At 45.7% G+C, this 15751-nt stretch overlaps 1 protein-coding gene across 1 annotated transcript in view; it reads right to left on the reverse strand.

Annotated features, from left to right (window-relative positions):
- Positions 1 to 282: 282 nt before the first annotated feature.
- Positions 283 to 15751, reverse strand: part of LOC126267607 (Wilms tumor protein homolog) — a 100477-nt gene continuing 85008 nt past the window's right edge. The window contains exons 4-5 of the mRNA XM_049972908.1: positions 6077 to 6508; positions 283 to 964 (exon numbers count right to left, since the gene is read on the reverse strand). Coding sequence (XP_049828865.1) covers positions 283 to 964; positions 6077 to 6508 — 1114 coding nt within the window. The remainder of the gene's footprint in view (positions 965 to 6076; positions 6509 to 15751) is intronic.

The raw sequence follows: 15751 nt of genomic DNA on the forward strand, positions 1-15751 counted from the left end.
GGTATTTTCTCGTTACATATGACTTGTTTTTTGTACCAAGCTTTTGGCAGTGTGGTTCAACGAACCAAAGCCAAATAAATAATGAGGATGTCTACCAATAAATATCTGCACATAGGTCTCGAAAGACACCCTCCAGTGCCTGTTCACTGCGGATGTGCCTGGCACGGTCAAGCAGAACGCTCTGTTGCGAGCGCAACATTGTGGGGACTGTTCCGCGATGGAGCGCGAGACTGGTGTTCCGGTGGGGCGCGGCGCCTGCTGCTCAGCGGCGCGACGCGCCGTTCAGTAGACGGTGCCGTCAGCGTCGACCATCCCCTCGCCGTAGCCGATGTCGGCGTCGGACTCTGAGGCGGGGGTGGCGGGCTTCCACTGGCGGTCCTCCGCTCCCACCCCCTGCCAGCTTCCGGAGGTGCCGGAGTCCGCGTCGGCGCCCTCCGTGCGGTGGCTGGAGTATTGCTGGCTCCAGCGGTCAGCCTCGCTGGCGGGCCGATGGTTGGCGTAATGCCGGCTCCAGTGGTCCTCCTGCTGGGAAGAGGAGGAGGAGGAAGAGGAGGAAGAGGAGGAGGCGCTGTCCGCGTGCTGGAGGCTCCAGTAGCTGCTGGCCTGCTGCGGGTCCGACCACGCCCCCAGCGCGGCGGTCGGTGTCGTAGCGGAGGCGGGGCCGAACATCCGGTCGTCGCCCGACAAGTACTCGTCCGCGTGGTAGTAGTACGGCGGCCGCTTCTTCCTGCTCCTGCCCGGGTAGCTGTAGCTGCCGGAGCTGGAGAAGGGGTAGCCGCCGTCGACATCCGGGTCGTCGTCGCTGTGCGTGGGCGGCGGCCTGCGCGGCCGCTTGCGGTACCTGCCGCCGCTGCCAGCTGGAGAGTACCTGGACGCCTTCCTGCTGTCGTACTCGCCGTAGCCGCCCTCTGAGTACTCCTCCTGCTGATCACCGTACTCCTCGTCGTAGGGCGGGTACTTCTCCCTGCACGACCAAAACAAGGGGGCCAGTAGGCAACGCTCCAGTATTACACCTCTACTTATTGTTTATTTTGGCCATAGAATACTTAACTTATGGGAAATTGTATTCCTGTATCTCGCCCTAAAGGGTGAATACATTTAAGAATAGAAAAGAACATTAAGATACTCTACACCTCCCACCACCTTGATTCCCCTCACCCCCTGGTTGCTCCTCTCCTCTCCTCTCCCTACCTGCCCCTTGCCACGCCTTCACTGTTGTGTCCCCCCTACCCTCCATTTCTACACCCTTCATCTCCTTTCCCAAGGTGGCTTCCATCAACTCCCCCTCCCGGATGATGCCCTCTCTGCCTCCATCTATCCCTCCTATCAACTCTAATCCCCACCCCCCTCCTTTCCTCCGTCCTTTCCCTGGGCTCCCTCTTCCCCTCCCCCTTCCATCATGTTTTTTCCACACCAAACCTCTCCCTACCTCCCTTCTCCTCTTGTATTCCCCTCCTCTGCCTTCCCCACTCCCTGTCGCGTCTACCCAGCACCCCCTCCCCAACCCCTCTTACGGGTCCTCATCCGCCATTGGCTACTTTCCCACCTCCCCCCTTCGCATTTCCTCCCCTTCCCCCCTTTCTTTATTTTCCCATCATCTGTCCAGTTTCCCCCCACCTGCTCTCGGCTGTGGTACGTCACATTTGCCAACTTTTTAGTGCAGTGTTCCAGCGACTGTTCAGTGTTGTTCATCTTTCTCGTGTTGCGAACCATGCTGTCGCTAGGTGTGAATTTTATGTCTTTTGCGAACAGAAATCAAACTGTTGTCATGTTTTTTAATTGTTTGTCTATTCTTTTACCTGTCTGCTTCATATGTATTTTATTAGCATCATTATCCTTCTCTTCTATGTTTTAAGTTCTACAATTTTTTTGCGCCATGTTACTCTTTAAGTCTCCGATTTTATCGCTGTTTTTATTATTTATTCTCTTCATCTTTTTAACAAAGTCTTTAAGCTGAAGAGCGGCATACTAAGCTGCTGCCAGCCCGCCCCCTTTTGGGGTGGGAGGGTGGGGGGGGGGGAATCGAAATTCAATAAAGGAGAAAAAAGGAACATTAAGGATCTCTTAGATCACTGGCAGTTGGCTTCCGGATAGGCAAAGACACCAGAGAGTCAGTTCTGAGGTTGCGATTGATTGTGGAAGTAAGACGTAAGAAAACTCCAGATGTGTTGGCAACCCACAAAACTAATTTGGCAATGTAAAATGGTGCAACGTAATTGAATTCCACAGGAATATACACTGAAGCGCGAAAGAAAATGGTATAGACATGGGTATACAAACACAAAGATATGTAAACAGACAGAATACGGTGCTGCCGTTGGCAACGCCAAAATAAGGCAACAAGTGTCTGGTGCATTTGTTATATCGGTTACTGCTGCTACAATGGCAGATTATCAAGATTTAAGTGATGACATAGTTGGGACATAGCGTCTCCGAGGTAGCGATGAAGTGCGGATATTCCCGTACAATCATTTCACGAGTGTACCGTGGATATCAGGAATACGGTAAATCATCAAATCTCTGCCATCGCTGCGGCAGGAAAAAGACCTTGCGGAAACGGGACCAACAACGACTGAATCGTTTAGAACCGTTGAAGTGACAGAAGTGCGTGCAGCCCTTTTGCTCATTGCTGCAGACTTTAGTACTGGAAGAAAAATCTTCGCCCCTATCTGCGACTGAACCCGAGACCTCGAAGTATACAAGAACTGCAAAAACGTCGTCTCCTCCTTCAGCTTTTGTACACTACACGCCTTTGATTGTTTGTACCCAGTGGTAAGCACAATCCAGAACATCGAGGTGGCTAAGGAAGAGAGACAACATTCTACTTCGTAAAATCGCAAGAACGAATTCGGGACGATAGTTATTATGCAGCCAAGGATGTAGACACAATCCTGACTTTGAGACAAGTGACGATCTTGAGGAAGAATTCCATGACAGTTTGAAGCTTATCGGCTATTCCTGGAGTGTGGCTGCTTCGAAAACATAAAATGTTTTTTGAGAGTCCGCTATTAGCTGCAAGATTTTGTTGACTTATTTACACTATTTAATGCAACAACATGTTTCGTGGCACTAACCTAATCTTCAGGCTAGAATAGCAATACAAAAACGTTTAGCAAAAATATACTTAAATATTATAGTTGTTCCTTACATTGTTAGTACACCTACATCTACATGTATACTCCGAAAATCACATTTTAGTCTCTGGCAGAGTATTCATAGAACCACCTTCACAATTCTCTACTATTCCAATTTCGTATAGCCTGCGGAAAGAACTAACACATATCTTCCCGCAAGAGGTCTGATTCCCCTTATTTTATCGGTTCCCCCTTTGTAGGTCGGTGTTATCAAAATATTTTCGCATTCGGAGGAGCAAGTTGGTGATTGGAATTTCGTGAGAAGATTCCGTCGCAAGGAAAAAAGCGTTTATTTTAATGATGTCCACCCAAAATCCTGTATCATATCAGTGGCACTCTCTCCCATATTTCGTAGATAATACAAAACGCGCTGCCCTTCTTTGAACTTTTTCGATGTACTCCGTCAGTCCTATCTGGTAAGGATCCCACACTGCGCAGCACTATTCTAAAAAGAGGACGGACAAGCGTAGTGTAGGCAGTCACCTTAGTAGATCTGTTACATTTTGTTGTCCTGCCAATAGGACACAGTCTTAGGTTAGCCTTCCGCACAACATTTTCTATGTGTTTCTTCCAATTTAAGTTGTTCGTAATTGTAGTTCCCAAGTATTTAGCTGAATTTAGGGCTTTTAGATTTGACTGATTTATCGTGTAACCAAAGTTTAACGGATTCCTTTCAGCACTCATGTGCATAACCTCACACGTTTCGTTATTTACGGTCACCTGCCAATTTTCGCATCATACAGATATCTTTTCTAAATCGTTTTGCAATTTGTTTTGATCTTCTGACGACTTTATTAGTCGACAAAGGACAGCGTCATCTGGAAATAACCTAAGACGGCTATTCAGATTGTCTCCCAAACCGTTTATATAGATAAGGAACAGGAAAGGGCCTACAACGCTACATTGGGGAAAGCCTGAAATCACTTCTGTTTTACTCGATGACTATCCGCCAATTACTACGTACTGTGACATCCCTGACAGGAAACCACAAATCCAGTCCCATAACTGAGACGATATTCCATAAGCACCGAATTTCACTTCAAGCCCCTTGTGTGGTACAGTGTCAAAAGCGTTGCGGAAATCCAGAAATACCGAATCGGTCTGAAATTCCTTGACAGTACCACTCAACACCTCATCCTAACAAAGACCTAGTTGTGTTTCACAAGAACGATGTTTTCTAGACCCATGTTGACTGTGTGTCAATATACCGTTTTATTCGAGGTAATACATTATGTTCGAACACAATATATGTTCCAAAATCCTGCTGTATATCGACGTTAACGATATGGGCCTGTAATTTAGTGGATTACTACTGCTACCTTTCTTGAATATTAGTGTGACCTGTGAAACTTTCCAGTCTTTGGGTACGGATCTTCCGCCGAGCGAACGGTTATATATGATTGTTAAGTATGGGGCTAATGCGTCAGAATACTCTGAAAAGAACCTTATTGGTATACAGTCTGGGCCAGAAGACTTGCTTTTATTAAGTGGCGATCCTACAGAGAAAGAGTGTAGCAATATTCACTTCGTTCAGTTGCTCCACGATGATACACAAGAAATTCTGCATTTTTTCAACAGAAATTGGAGGAGAAAAAATGTATCGCATTACTTATTACTTGGTTCGAGGACTTATAGTAAAAGGAGTCAACAAAGTGGTAGTAGCATCAAACCAGTCTTGGGACTGAAGATCAGAACGAGAGTAAGACTTTGGCTGTGGTCTGGCTTACCAGTGGTGTAACCAGTGGTTGTTCAAGGTCAATCCTTCCAAGACCCAGGCAATCACTGTGGGCGAAACCACCCCTTCCCTCCCGTCTCCTCGACTTCTATACCATCATTTATGGACGCCCTATCACCCTCACCGCCACCCTCAAGTACCTTGGCGTCACCCTTGACCGCCGCCTCTCCTGGACACCCCATCTCTGGACAATCCAAGCCAAGGCACACTCACGACTCTGTCTCCTCAAGCTCCTTTCTGACAGCATATGGAGTCTGGACCCCTCCACCATTCTTCACATAAATCCCTCATTCGCCCTATCCTCTGCTACCTCCACCTCACCTGGATCTTCGCCCCTCCTACCTTTTACAAATCCCTTCAAATCCTGGAACGCCATGCGCTCTGCCTCGGCTATCACATCCACCTCCCCTCCCCCATGCATATCCTGTATGACATTCCGTTCCCGCAACTGCTCCTCTCTTCCTCGACCGATCCGACTCCTCTACACGGCAAACTTGATCCCCCTCATGTGCTTGTCTCTCCCATCCTTTCCCACCCCCGTCTGCTGCCGCACCTGTATTCCAACATCCCACCCGCTCTCCATCTCTCCACTCTCCATACCGTCACCCAAGGTGGCTTCTGCCAACTCCCCCTCCCAGATGATGCCCTCATCCCCTCCATCTACCTGTCCTACCAATATTCACCCTCCCCCTCCACCCCCTGTGTTTTTCCCAAGGACACCGTCTCTCCCTTCTCTCCCTCCTCCCTTCCTCCCACCATCCTCTGTCCCTGGGCTTCCCCTACCCCACTACCTTCTCTGCCACTGGCATCTACACCCTACTGCTCTCCGTCCTCTCTCACCTTTTCCCCTCTGGCAGGTCCCCAGCTCGTACACGACCAGTGAACATTCGCGCGCCGGAGATCGTCGCCAGTGTTTATGTGTGCCTTAGTGATTCAGTGTTTCGTCGTTTGTGCTCCATTTCTGTCGTCTATGTTCGTATACCAGTGCTGAACGTTTTTGAATTCACTATGCCTGTGATCGGCTACATGTTTTTTTTTTTTTAACTTTGTGTGTCTTCTGTCTTTTATCCACCATTTTGTTTTGTTTTTCTGTGTATCCATATATAGTAATTGTAACATATGTGGCCGAAGAGCGGGGAAGTTTGCCGCTGCCGGCCTACCTGTATCAGGTATCAAAATAGCAATAAAGAAAGAAAAGCAGTCTTACCAGTGTGAGGACGGCCTCTTGTCCGGCCTGCCGTGGTACTGGTTCTGGTAGTGGTAGTGGTACAGGTAGGGGTAGCGGTCCCGCCGCAGCTCCTGGTCCTCGTACGTCTCGCGGCCGTCGGGCTCGTAGCCGTGCAGGCTGAGCGGCGGCGGGGGCGGCGGGGGCGGCGGCTTAGGCCTCTTCCTGCGGCCGTGGGGAGGAGCGCGCGCCCACGAGCGGTACGCCCCCGCGTAGTCGAGACCGTAGGGGCCGCGGCCGGGGGCGGGGCGCCGCCTCCGGGGGCGGGACGCCTTGCGCGCGGGCGACAGCCGCCTCCGCTTGTGGGCCGCCGGCAGCGGCGCCCCGTACGGGAAGCGGCCCGCGTACTGGTGCAGCGTCTGGTGGCGGTGCAGCACCTCGATGCGCTGCGGGAAGCGGATGCGCAGCTTGGTGCTGGAACACACGGAGGGGAGGCGGCGGTAACAGATATGTTGGCGTCCATAAGGAGTGACAATTATTTACACGAAAAAAAGTAAGTTAGTTATAAACTACTGTGTGCACGCACTTTATTCAACATGTGAACGTCACTATAGATGTTCGGATTTAGGTTATGACATGTTTGATTCGCCTGTCATCATTGGCGATGATGTGGCATGGACGAATAACGAAGTTCTGTATGACCTGCTGAAGTGTCGGAATATCGATGCTGTCGATGACCTCCTGAATGGCTGTTTACAGCTCAGCAACGATTCTGGAATCAGCTTTATCTGCAGCCAGAGACACTGCTCCAGCACCTGATGAGATCCATTATGCCATGCTTCATCTGTGCCATGAAGCAGAACGTCGGCTCCTCTCTTGTTCAGTCAGATCTGCTTTGGTGGACAATACACAATGAGTTGGAAGGAGGCAATAATTAACTCCATTCTGGAAACCAGGCAAGGACCCTAACAGTTATCGGAGTGTCGCCCTTACCAGTTGTATGGGTAAGACTCTTGAACACGTGGTCAACCACCTCCTCGTCTGGCTGCTCGAGTTCCGAGGTCACCTGAGCCGCTCCCAGTGCGGTTTCAGGCCCTACCGCTCCAGTCGTGACAACTTAATTCTACTGGAGACAGCGATAAAGGAGTCCTTCTTACGCCGAAACCATTTAGGTTGTATGCTTTTTGATCTCGAAAAAGCATATAACACTGCTTGGACGTACATCATCCTTCGCCAACTTCATGTATGGGAACTACGTGGACGCCTGCCGCTTCTGATCCAATCCTTTCTCGAGACCGAAGTTTTCGTTATCGCATTGGCGATGCCGTGTCTGACTGCTGTGTTCAGGAGAATGGTGTGCCCCAGGGCTCTGCCCCAGGGTTGCCATCGCTATCAATGGCATTTCCTCTGCAGTCAGGAGCCCTGTCAAATGCTCTTTATTTGTTGATGACTTTGCAATCTTCTTCTATTCTTCTGACGACGACGACGAGGCAGCTACAGCTGACCATTAGGTGGCTGGAAACCTGGACCCAGACAACTGGTTTTCGGTTCTCACCTGAGAAAACTGTGTGTGTCCATTTCAATCGTGCTCGTCAGACTTTTAACCAACTACAGCTTACAATGGGGATCATATTTTATGTTTTCAAGACACTGTGCGCTTTTCGGGTTTATTACAGTATTTGACTTAAAATTAACATGTCTCCCACACCTCAGAGACCTACGAACAAAGGGCTTCTGGTTGCTGAACATTTTGAAATGCCTTGGCGGAAAAATACAGGGAGCTGACAGGTCCCGGTTCCTGCAGTTTTATAGGGCATTTGTTCGATCATGCCTAGACTATGTCAGCGTGCTCTACTGATCGGCCTGTCCCACCTACCTCCGGATGTTAGATGCTGTCCACCATCACATTACTGTCTTTAATATAGCCCCACAAAAAGAAGTCGCTTGCGTTCAGATCTCAGATCCGGTGATTATGGCGCCCAATCGAGGACTATGCCAGTGGTTTCTGGGTACCCCAGAGCCAGAATGCGGTCCCAAAAACGCTCAAACACTCTCCTACTTCGATGGGGTCGAGCTCCGTCTCTCATGAACAACATCTTGTCGAAGTCAGGGTCACTTTGGATAATGAGGATGAAGACATCTTGCAAAACCTTCACGTACCGTTCCCCGGCTGCGGTGGCCGAGCGGTTCTAAGCACTACAGTCTGCAACCGCCCGACCGATACGGTCATAGGTTCGAATCCTGTCTCGGGCATGGATGTGTGTGATGTCCTTAGGTTAGTTAGGTTTAAGTAGTGCTAGGGGACTGATGACCTCAGATTTTAAGTCCCATAGTGCTCAGAGACATTTGAACAGTACCGTTCGGTTGTCTCCGGGCCATCAAGTAATACCGCACTGATTATTTCGTGACTGGACGTTGGACATCACACAGTCGTCGATTGAGGGCGAAGAGGCTTCTCGATTGTGAAATGCGTACTTTGAGTCCCACATAAGCGCCAATTTTGCTTCTTGGAAAACTCATCAAAATGCACGTGTATTTCGTCCCTAAATAAAACCATGCATGCGAATACTAATTCCCAGCCGGCCAGAGTGGCCGAGCGGTTCTAGGCGCTACAGTCTGGAACCGCACGACCGCTACGGTCGCAGGTTCGAATCCTGTCTCGGGCATGGATGTGTGTGATGTCCTTAGGTTAGTTAGGTTTAAGTAGTTCTAGGGGACTGATGACCTCACAAGTTAAGTCCCATAATGCTCGGAGCCATTTGATTTGAACTAATTACCACCTTGAAAGTCCCAAATCCAACTGATCAGTAGTTATGACGATTTATTCATATAGTTCAATATTTATTACCGTGTACAAAGACATGACCTTCCGCATTGTGGAATAGTCGGGTAATGTGAAATACCGTAATTTCTCATCCCCAGAATGCTGCTTCCAAGCGGTAGGCGCATGAACTACTTCAAAATGTTCCATTGATGTTATGAAGCGAATTCAGTTCATCTCGAGACATCGTGAGAGTTACGGATAGAAACATTGTTTTGTAGTATTTCAATAATTTTGCAGGCAAACGTTTCAAAAATATGTCATAGTTATTAAAAATTTGCACTGAGTTTTTAAACTACGCAATTTTCTAAGTAAAAGAGTAGTATATCGTTATGTATCGCTGGATTTTTGGCCATGGATGCAGTTGGTCCTCTTCTGGAATCCACGAAGGCGTATCGGGCAGTAAGGAATACTGTGCATGTTCTGAGAATGAAAATTACATTTGTACCCTCAGCAGATAGATGTATGTAAAAGAAATCACCTCCTCTACACAAGCAAGTAATTGTTTATTAACTCTGTTTTGAAGTTAATGAACTTAAGAGATCTTATCGAATTATTATTTTTTTCTCTTGCTGATAAGTGATTCTTGTAAGACTTAAACTTGAGATCAAACTCAGAGTTGTATTTTGTATACATTAAATACTTCTTCCCCCCCAAATTTACACGATTATCTGTATTTTTACCATCCTGTTTCATACTTCTCGACTATTTCATATAACCTACAAGTGCAAATCCTTCCTAAAACTCGCCTTTCAACGATAAGTTTTTTTTTTTAATTTTACTAAGAGAAATGCAAATATTTACTTCTAGATAGTTGAACTGTGTGATAAAGCGCGTCTGAGAGCTATGAATCAGTTCAGTTTGGGGGCATAGCTTGGGAAGTAAACAGTATTCCGTAATACCCGATAATGCTTGAACTTCGGCCTGCTGCAATATCGGCATTAATTCATTGTTATTGCGCTATCCATATATCAACAATATTAACACATTTCTTAGTTGTTTTGGGCTGTCATAGTTCTACATCTCCATCTATACTTCACAAACCACTCGAAGGTGAGTGACGGAGGGTATTTCGTTGTACCACAGTCTCTTTTCCCTGTCCTGTTCCAGTTGCAATTGAACCGTGCCGGTGCGCAATCGATTTCACGTGCCATAATTTCAGACATTACTCACTGGCACCCCTATTGGCAGCGAAAATCGATGGTAGTTTATTGTTGATGATCTCTGTCAGAGCGGGTCAAAAAGTAAGCCTTGAGCAACGTTGGTGGGGCAGTAAGAGCGATGCAGCGAGTGACAATGAACTAGAGGGCATTACGGGCCTAGTTCCGGTCACAGTGGGTCAGTCGGCAATTAGCTCTGTTTATCTTCAGATTCGGTGTAGCTGGTGAAGTCGGGGTTAAAAGACACCGAGCTGAGCAAGGCGCCTTCTGTCCGGGCCCGCTGGTTGGTCTGGCTTTCATATTTCATGCTGTGCGGGACTGGGTGCTGGGTGCCGCACTGAATGTTTGCAGGATTATCCAATATCTGCCACATCATGCATTTATGGTCAGTATTTCTCACACTACGATGCGCCCTCCTCTATTGCCTGCACTCGGTGGGTTACTGAAATATTTGTTTGAGCATAATATTCTGAGCTAAAGGTCTGTCGCTTCAGATTATTTATACTTCTTATCAGTCGAATATTTGGCTGTACGAGTATATGTGATTGTGCTTATGGGGATTTCTGTGTCCTAAAACAAAAAAAGGTTCAAATGGCTCTGAGCACTATGGGACTTAACTTCTGAGGTCATCAGTCGCCTAGAACTTAGAACTACTTAAACCTAACTAACCTAAGGACGTCACACCCATCCATGCCCGAGGCAGGATTCGAACCTGCGACCGTATCGGTCGTGCGGTTCCAGACTGTAGCGCCTATAAACGCACTGCCACACCAGCCGGCTCTGTGTACCATTGAGAGCTACATTGTAGTGTATTCGTGTTGGCTATACGCAGTGTGAAAAACTATATTCAGTGGTTCACCTTAATGTTAGATTTTCCCACTGACATCACCGTCAGCTTTTTGTGTCATAGACATTATACTGAGAAAGTGTTTTGGAGACAAGACGTGTCAAAAATTTTGCAGGTTAATTTGAAATATTAAGTGTTTTTAAAGATTTTGCATTTAATCTTTTATATATTGTCTGCCTTAAGATAAATTTTCTGTGTTTAATATATAAAATTGTGTCGTAGATTTGCATGTGTCAATACCATAGAAGGAAGCACTGCTTGCAAGAAATAATTATTGAGTGCCGCCTCGTAGAGGTGAGATTGTTATTTTCTTTACATAACTGTTTCGTTCAAGCAAGGTTCCTTGCCTTGTGGTTTGGCTAAATTACTGTCAGATCTTATTCTATGGCATTTATTAAGTTTTCCTGTATGAAATTTTATTAGCTGAATGGTTTAAGAGACCTTACCTTTTCCACTGCTATGCATTCTTGATATTTTGTAAATCTGGTTACAGATAAGATTTTTGGAATTTGGTGGCATATTAAGAGGCCTCATTCTGACCATTTCTCTAGAAGGTGGCCATTTAAGTTTGCTTAACTTGTTTGTTTGGCCTATGTTTAAGGTGAGTGGTGTTTGTTAACAGTCCTACTGATTCTTCTGAAAATCACCGCTGGTTTTCCAGTGGCTGGTGGGCACAGGGCCATGTGGCCTTGGTGTTCATTGGCTACTTTTTGTGGCGTGTCTGCGATCGCCTTAGCGCGATGGTTGGTGCTGCCTACTAATAAATTTTAAGTAGTGGCGGTTTTACTTAATGTTCTGATCTGTGGAACCTTATTTAAAGTTTTACTTAAAGTTGTACATGTCCTTTGGAATACGCTTGTTTTGCCCATGTTATGAATTTCGGGTAGTTAAATTTTTCTAAACTTGTTTAAGCCCAAGGTATTGGTTACGCGAATATTTGCAAATCACTGAACCGCAATTACTGGGTTGAGCCTAAATTGGGATTATACGTGTCTCTCGTGTGGACAGCCTTAATCTGTTTTGCCATTTTGGTACTTGATAAAATTTTTCGTAGATTTTATGCTGACATTGGCAGTATGTTTGCCCTCTTGTGTGATGAGGGCCTGTTTGATTAAAAAATTAAATTATTTTTCTGCAAATCCTTAGAAGGCCTTAAGTGAACTTTTCTTAAATTGTCTTTAAGAAATCTTCGCTGTAGCACTTTGAGCAGAACTGACTTATAAGGAAAGAAGTCCTTTAAAAGAAATTGCCGTTTCTGGCATTATTCTTTGTGGATTGTTGAAAGCAACTAATTAGCCTTGCCCTGTCACTGAAAATTATTCGTGATTATTGTATTTGTTTATTCACGCTATTATGTGGTGGTTACATAAATGTAAGGTGAATCGACAAATGATGCTGCTATTCTGTGTTTGCCCTTGCATGCTTTCCTTATCCTACCCTAATCTGTGTTTAGGGATTTCAGTTATGTTTTTAGCTAATTGGACCTATGCCCAGAGCGGATGTCATGTTGTGCAATATGGGATAAACTCGGCTCGGCGACACATACTGCGACTTGATCACGCGCTGGGTGCACGGCCAACCACGTGAAAGGAAGCGTCGCTTTCTCTGGCCTCTGGTCGGCTACTCTTGAGAACAGTCTCTAGAAGAGCTTGAGACGAACTGTTGTAGTCAACCTGCTGTGGAGGCGTATGGTAAAAGAAGAGCAAGATGCCAGTGTCTGTATTATTCCTTTTCAGTTGTGTGTCGTTAATTCATAGTGTTTGTGATAAAGTCTGGTACACATTCCACAATCAATATAAATAAAAATATTACGGCATCTCTAAAAATAACGAACTTATTCGTTGTTAATACCATAACGATCCTTATTGCCACGAAAGTGAGAATCATCAACTGGCCCTTGACGCTGGGGTGACTTTCGCGAAGGTGGAACAACAAACGCTAAGTCGACGTGTAGGTGTCCACCACTAACGGCCACTTGAAATGTCCGACGGCTGCAACCAGGCTACATCCTGTTTTCGGTGGTCATGTCGAGTGGAGTTGCATAGTCACGAAGGACGACGAGAAGAACACTGTTGGCAAGCCTCTGTGTAAGAGCGAACCTCTCTAACTTTGATTTCATGGCGTTTTTGGGAGATATACGTAGAAGGAAGCACTATTATAGTTTAGCCTTCTAAAAACTTACGCACTCGGAATTTTAGCAGTAAACTACATCGTGATGCAAACGCCTGTGTTGCAGCGTCTGTTAATCGTGCTAAGTGAGCATCTCCGTGACGCTTTCGTGCTTTCCGCACGAATCTGTGACGAAGTACGCTGCTCTTCTTTGAACCTTCACTGTCTCATCTGCTAATCGTAACGGCCAGACTGTGGAACCGTATTCAAGCTTCGACCAAAAGATGGTTTTCTTAGATTAGCCAAAGGTCTGGTTCATGTTGCAAAATTATAGTCTGTTTGTAAATTGGCGAAGCCAACGAATGTCAGACGAAATAAGCACCGGTAATGTTTTGGGCTCTGCAGAAACGTCAACAATTTCCATCTGCGCCCATGTGTGATGCCACTGTTGCCAACAGTTGGAATGAGCTCCCCGCAAGTTTCAAGTGCGAAACCACCAGGAAACCACTAACAAAAATGCCCTTACTCTCATAACCACTAAAAATATTCACAATCATTAAATTAACATACAATAAAGAAATCAGAAAGTCAGGGTAACGAGCATAAAAAGATTCTCTGATGATGATGATGATGATGATGATGATGATGATGTCCCATACTCCAAGGAGCGTAGGGGACGATGCGGGAGACTCGCACTGCCGTACTAGGCATGGTCCTAGCGGAGGTGGTTTGCCGTTGTCTTCCTCCGACCGTAATGGGGGATGAATGATGATGATGAAGACGACACAACACCCAGTCATCTCGAGGCAGGGAAAATACCTGATCCCGCAGGGAATCGAACCCGGTACCCCGTGCGCGGTGAGCGAGAACGCTACTACAAGACCACGAGCTGCGGACAAAAGATTCTATAACAACAGATAATTATTTAAATGGATTTGTCTCCTCAGATGAATCATTTTTGTCCGCATCATCGTCGGTTTCACATTGATGCGATTCTTTGGTATCAATTTGTTTTGCAACGTTTGTTGGAAATTCATATTCGTTGCAGCATTTTCCTTCCAACATCAACCACAGCGTGTTCTTAGTATAGTGGTTAGAAGATTTAAGTTCATTCTATTCCTCTGCTTTTTTTTTTTCATTACATTCATACTGGTAAATGGTCTCATAATCAACTAAATCCTCAAACCTGCATTCCCTTGTGGCAGCTTTGAAATGCAATACCTAACTCCAAAATTTTTTTGCATCTTTGGTCACGTTCCAGTTCAACAAATGAATTTGTCGCTACTGATCATCCACTCTTCCTATAAATTCTACGCTTTTACTGAATTGAGCCAGTATATCAACTATGTTTCCTTTGTTGTGATTAAGTGCTTGTTTAATCCTTATCCTGGAATTTTTTTTCATCAACGTCAAATTTTCTGGTAACTAGTTTTTCATTTGGTCACTCAGACTTACTATAAATGTTATGCACCGATTATGCAACATTTGTTCATCTTCCCATCCTAATCCTTTTTCTATCATTTCAAGCAACTGCTTTTCAAAGTCGAGTCCCAGGTAACATCTTCGATCGAAGAAATCACAAGTATTTTGATTAAAAATATTAAATTTATTTGCATGTAACGTAACTTTACTAACAAGCATGTCTCTCAGGATGGTCAACTCGTCAAAGTGTTTGATGTGATCTGTATCTTTCGACTCGAACGTTTTATTGACTCTGTTTATCTCAACTAATATTGGATATAAAAATGAAATATATATGTAATTAGTACCGTTCACATAGATATCGTGTAATAGCTCTGCAATGTGACACCTTTTGCGCAAGTAGGCGAGTTAGTTGGCGGCTATGGCGTCATCCAAGATGGCGGATTTTGGCGGGAAGATAGGTCAAAGGGCTATCTCCACTAACATAACCCGTCCTCCCCTCCCGCCTACAGCAAATGGCAGGAAGTTCAAATTCCATCAGGATGACGCTATACACCTCTACTGACCTAAGAAAATGGTGGCAAGATAGGTCACTTGGGCTACCACTTGTTCATCTGATAAGAAGCAAGCAGAGATGCACTTATGAGCCACCCGCTGAGGTTTAGCGCATGGGATATCCATACAACCGATTTTTGGTCCTTCTCCATGGCAGGCAAATGTCGTGCGAAGGTGGAATGATCACAGTTCATCACACCTGCTAGTCCACAAGTATACTGACGTGGATCATTCTGGATTAATGCGATTAAGCGATCTTCATCAAAACCCGAAGGTCTTTCTGAACGTAGGTCACTAATGTCAAAATAATACTCCTCAAGATGAGAAAACCGTTTTATCGCCTTGCTCTGTTCAGTGGCATTATCCCTACACAAGGAGCAAATGTTTCTGGCTGCCTCCCCTGCTGTTACCCGTCTATTGAAATCAAACAGAAGAATACGTCGGAAATGTTCCATTTCGCCGCTTGACATCCCATTTTCTAGCGTCCACACCTCCATTCTGTGTCACCAAATGACAAAATGAAAGGAAGTAAACTCACACCAACAGTGAACTACAAATAATTGAGAATCGATAAATAAACCCATAGCAGCCACAATACCAATATACAAAACAAAAACCCTACGAACTTAGTCACGAAACTCATAATTTTCAGTAAACTTTCCCGGGTATGAACCACTGCTAGAAGTGGCCAAAATGTTGGCCTACACAACAACGTGACGACGCCGGAAAAGTTTTATTACGAAATGAGAACAGCGTCTGCCTACTCTCACACGTGGAATTATTTACATTACGCTTTATTCAAT

This window comes from Schistocerca gregaria, chromosome 4 (genome assembly GCF_023897955.1).
Source record: "Schistocerca gregaria isolate iqSchGreg1 chromosome 4, iqSchGreg1.2, whole genome shotgun sequence".
Taxonomy (NCBI): Eukaryota; Metazoa; Arthropoda; class Insecta; order Orthoptera; family Acrididae; genus Schistocerca; species Schistocerca gregaria.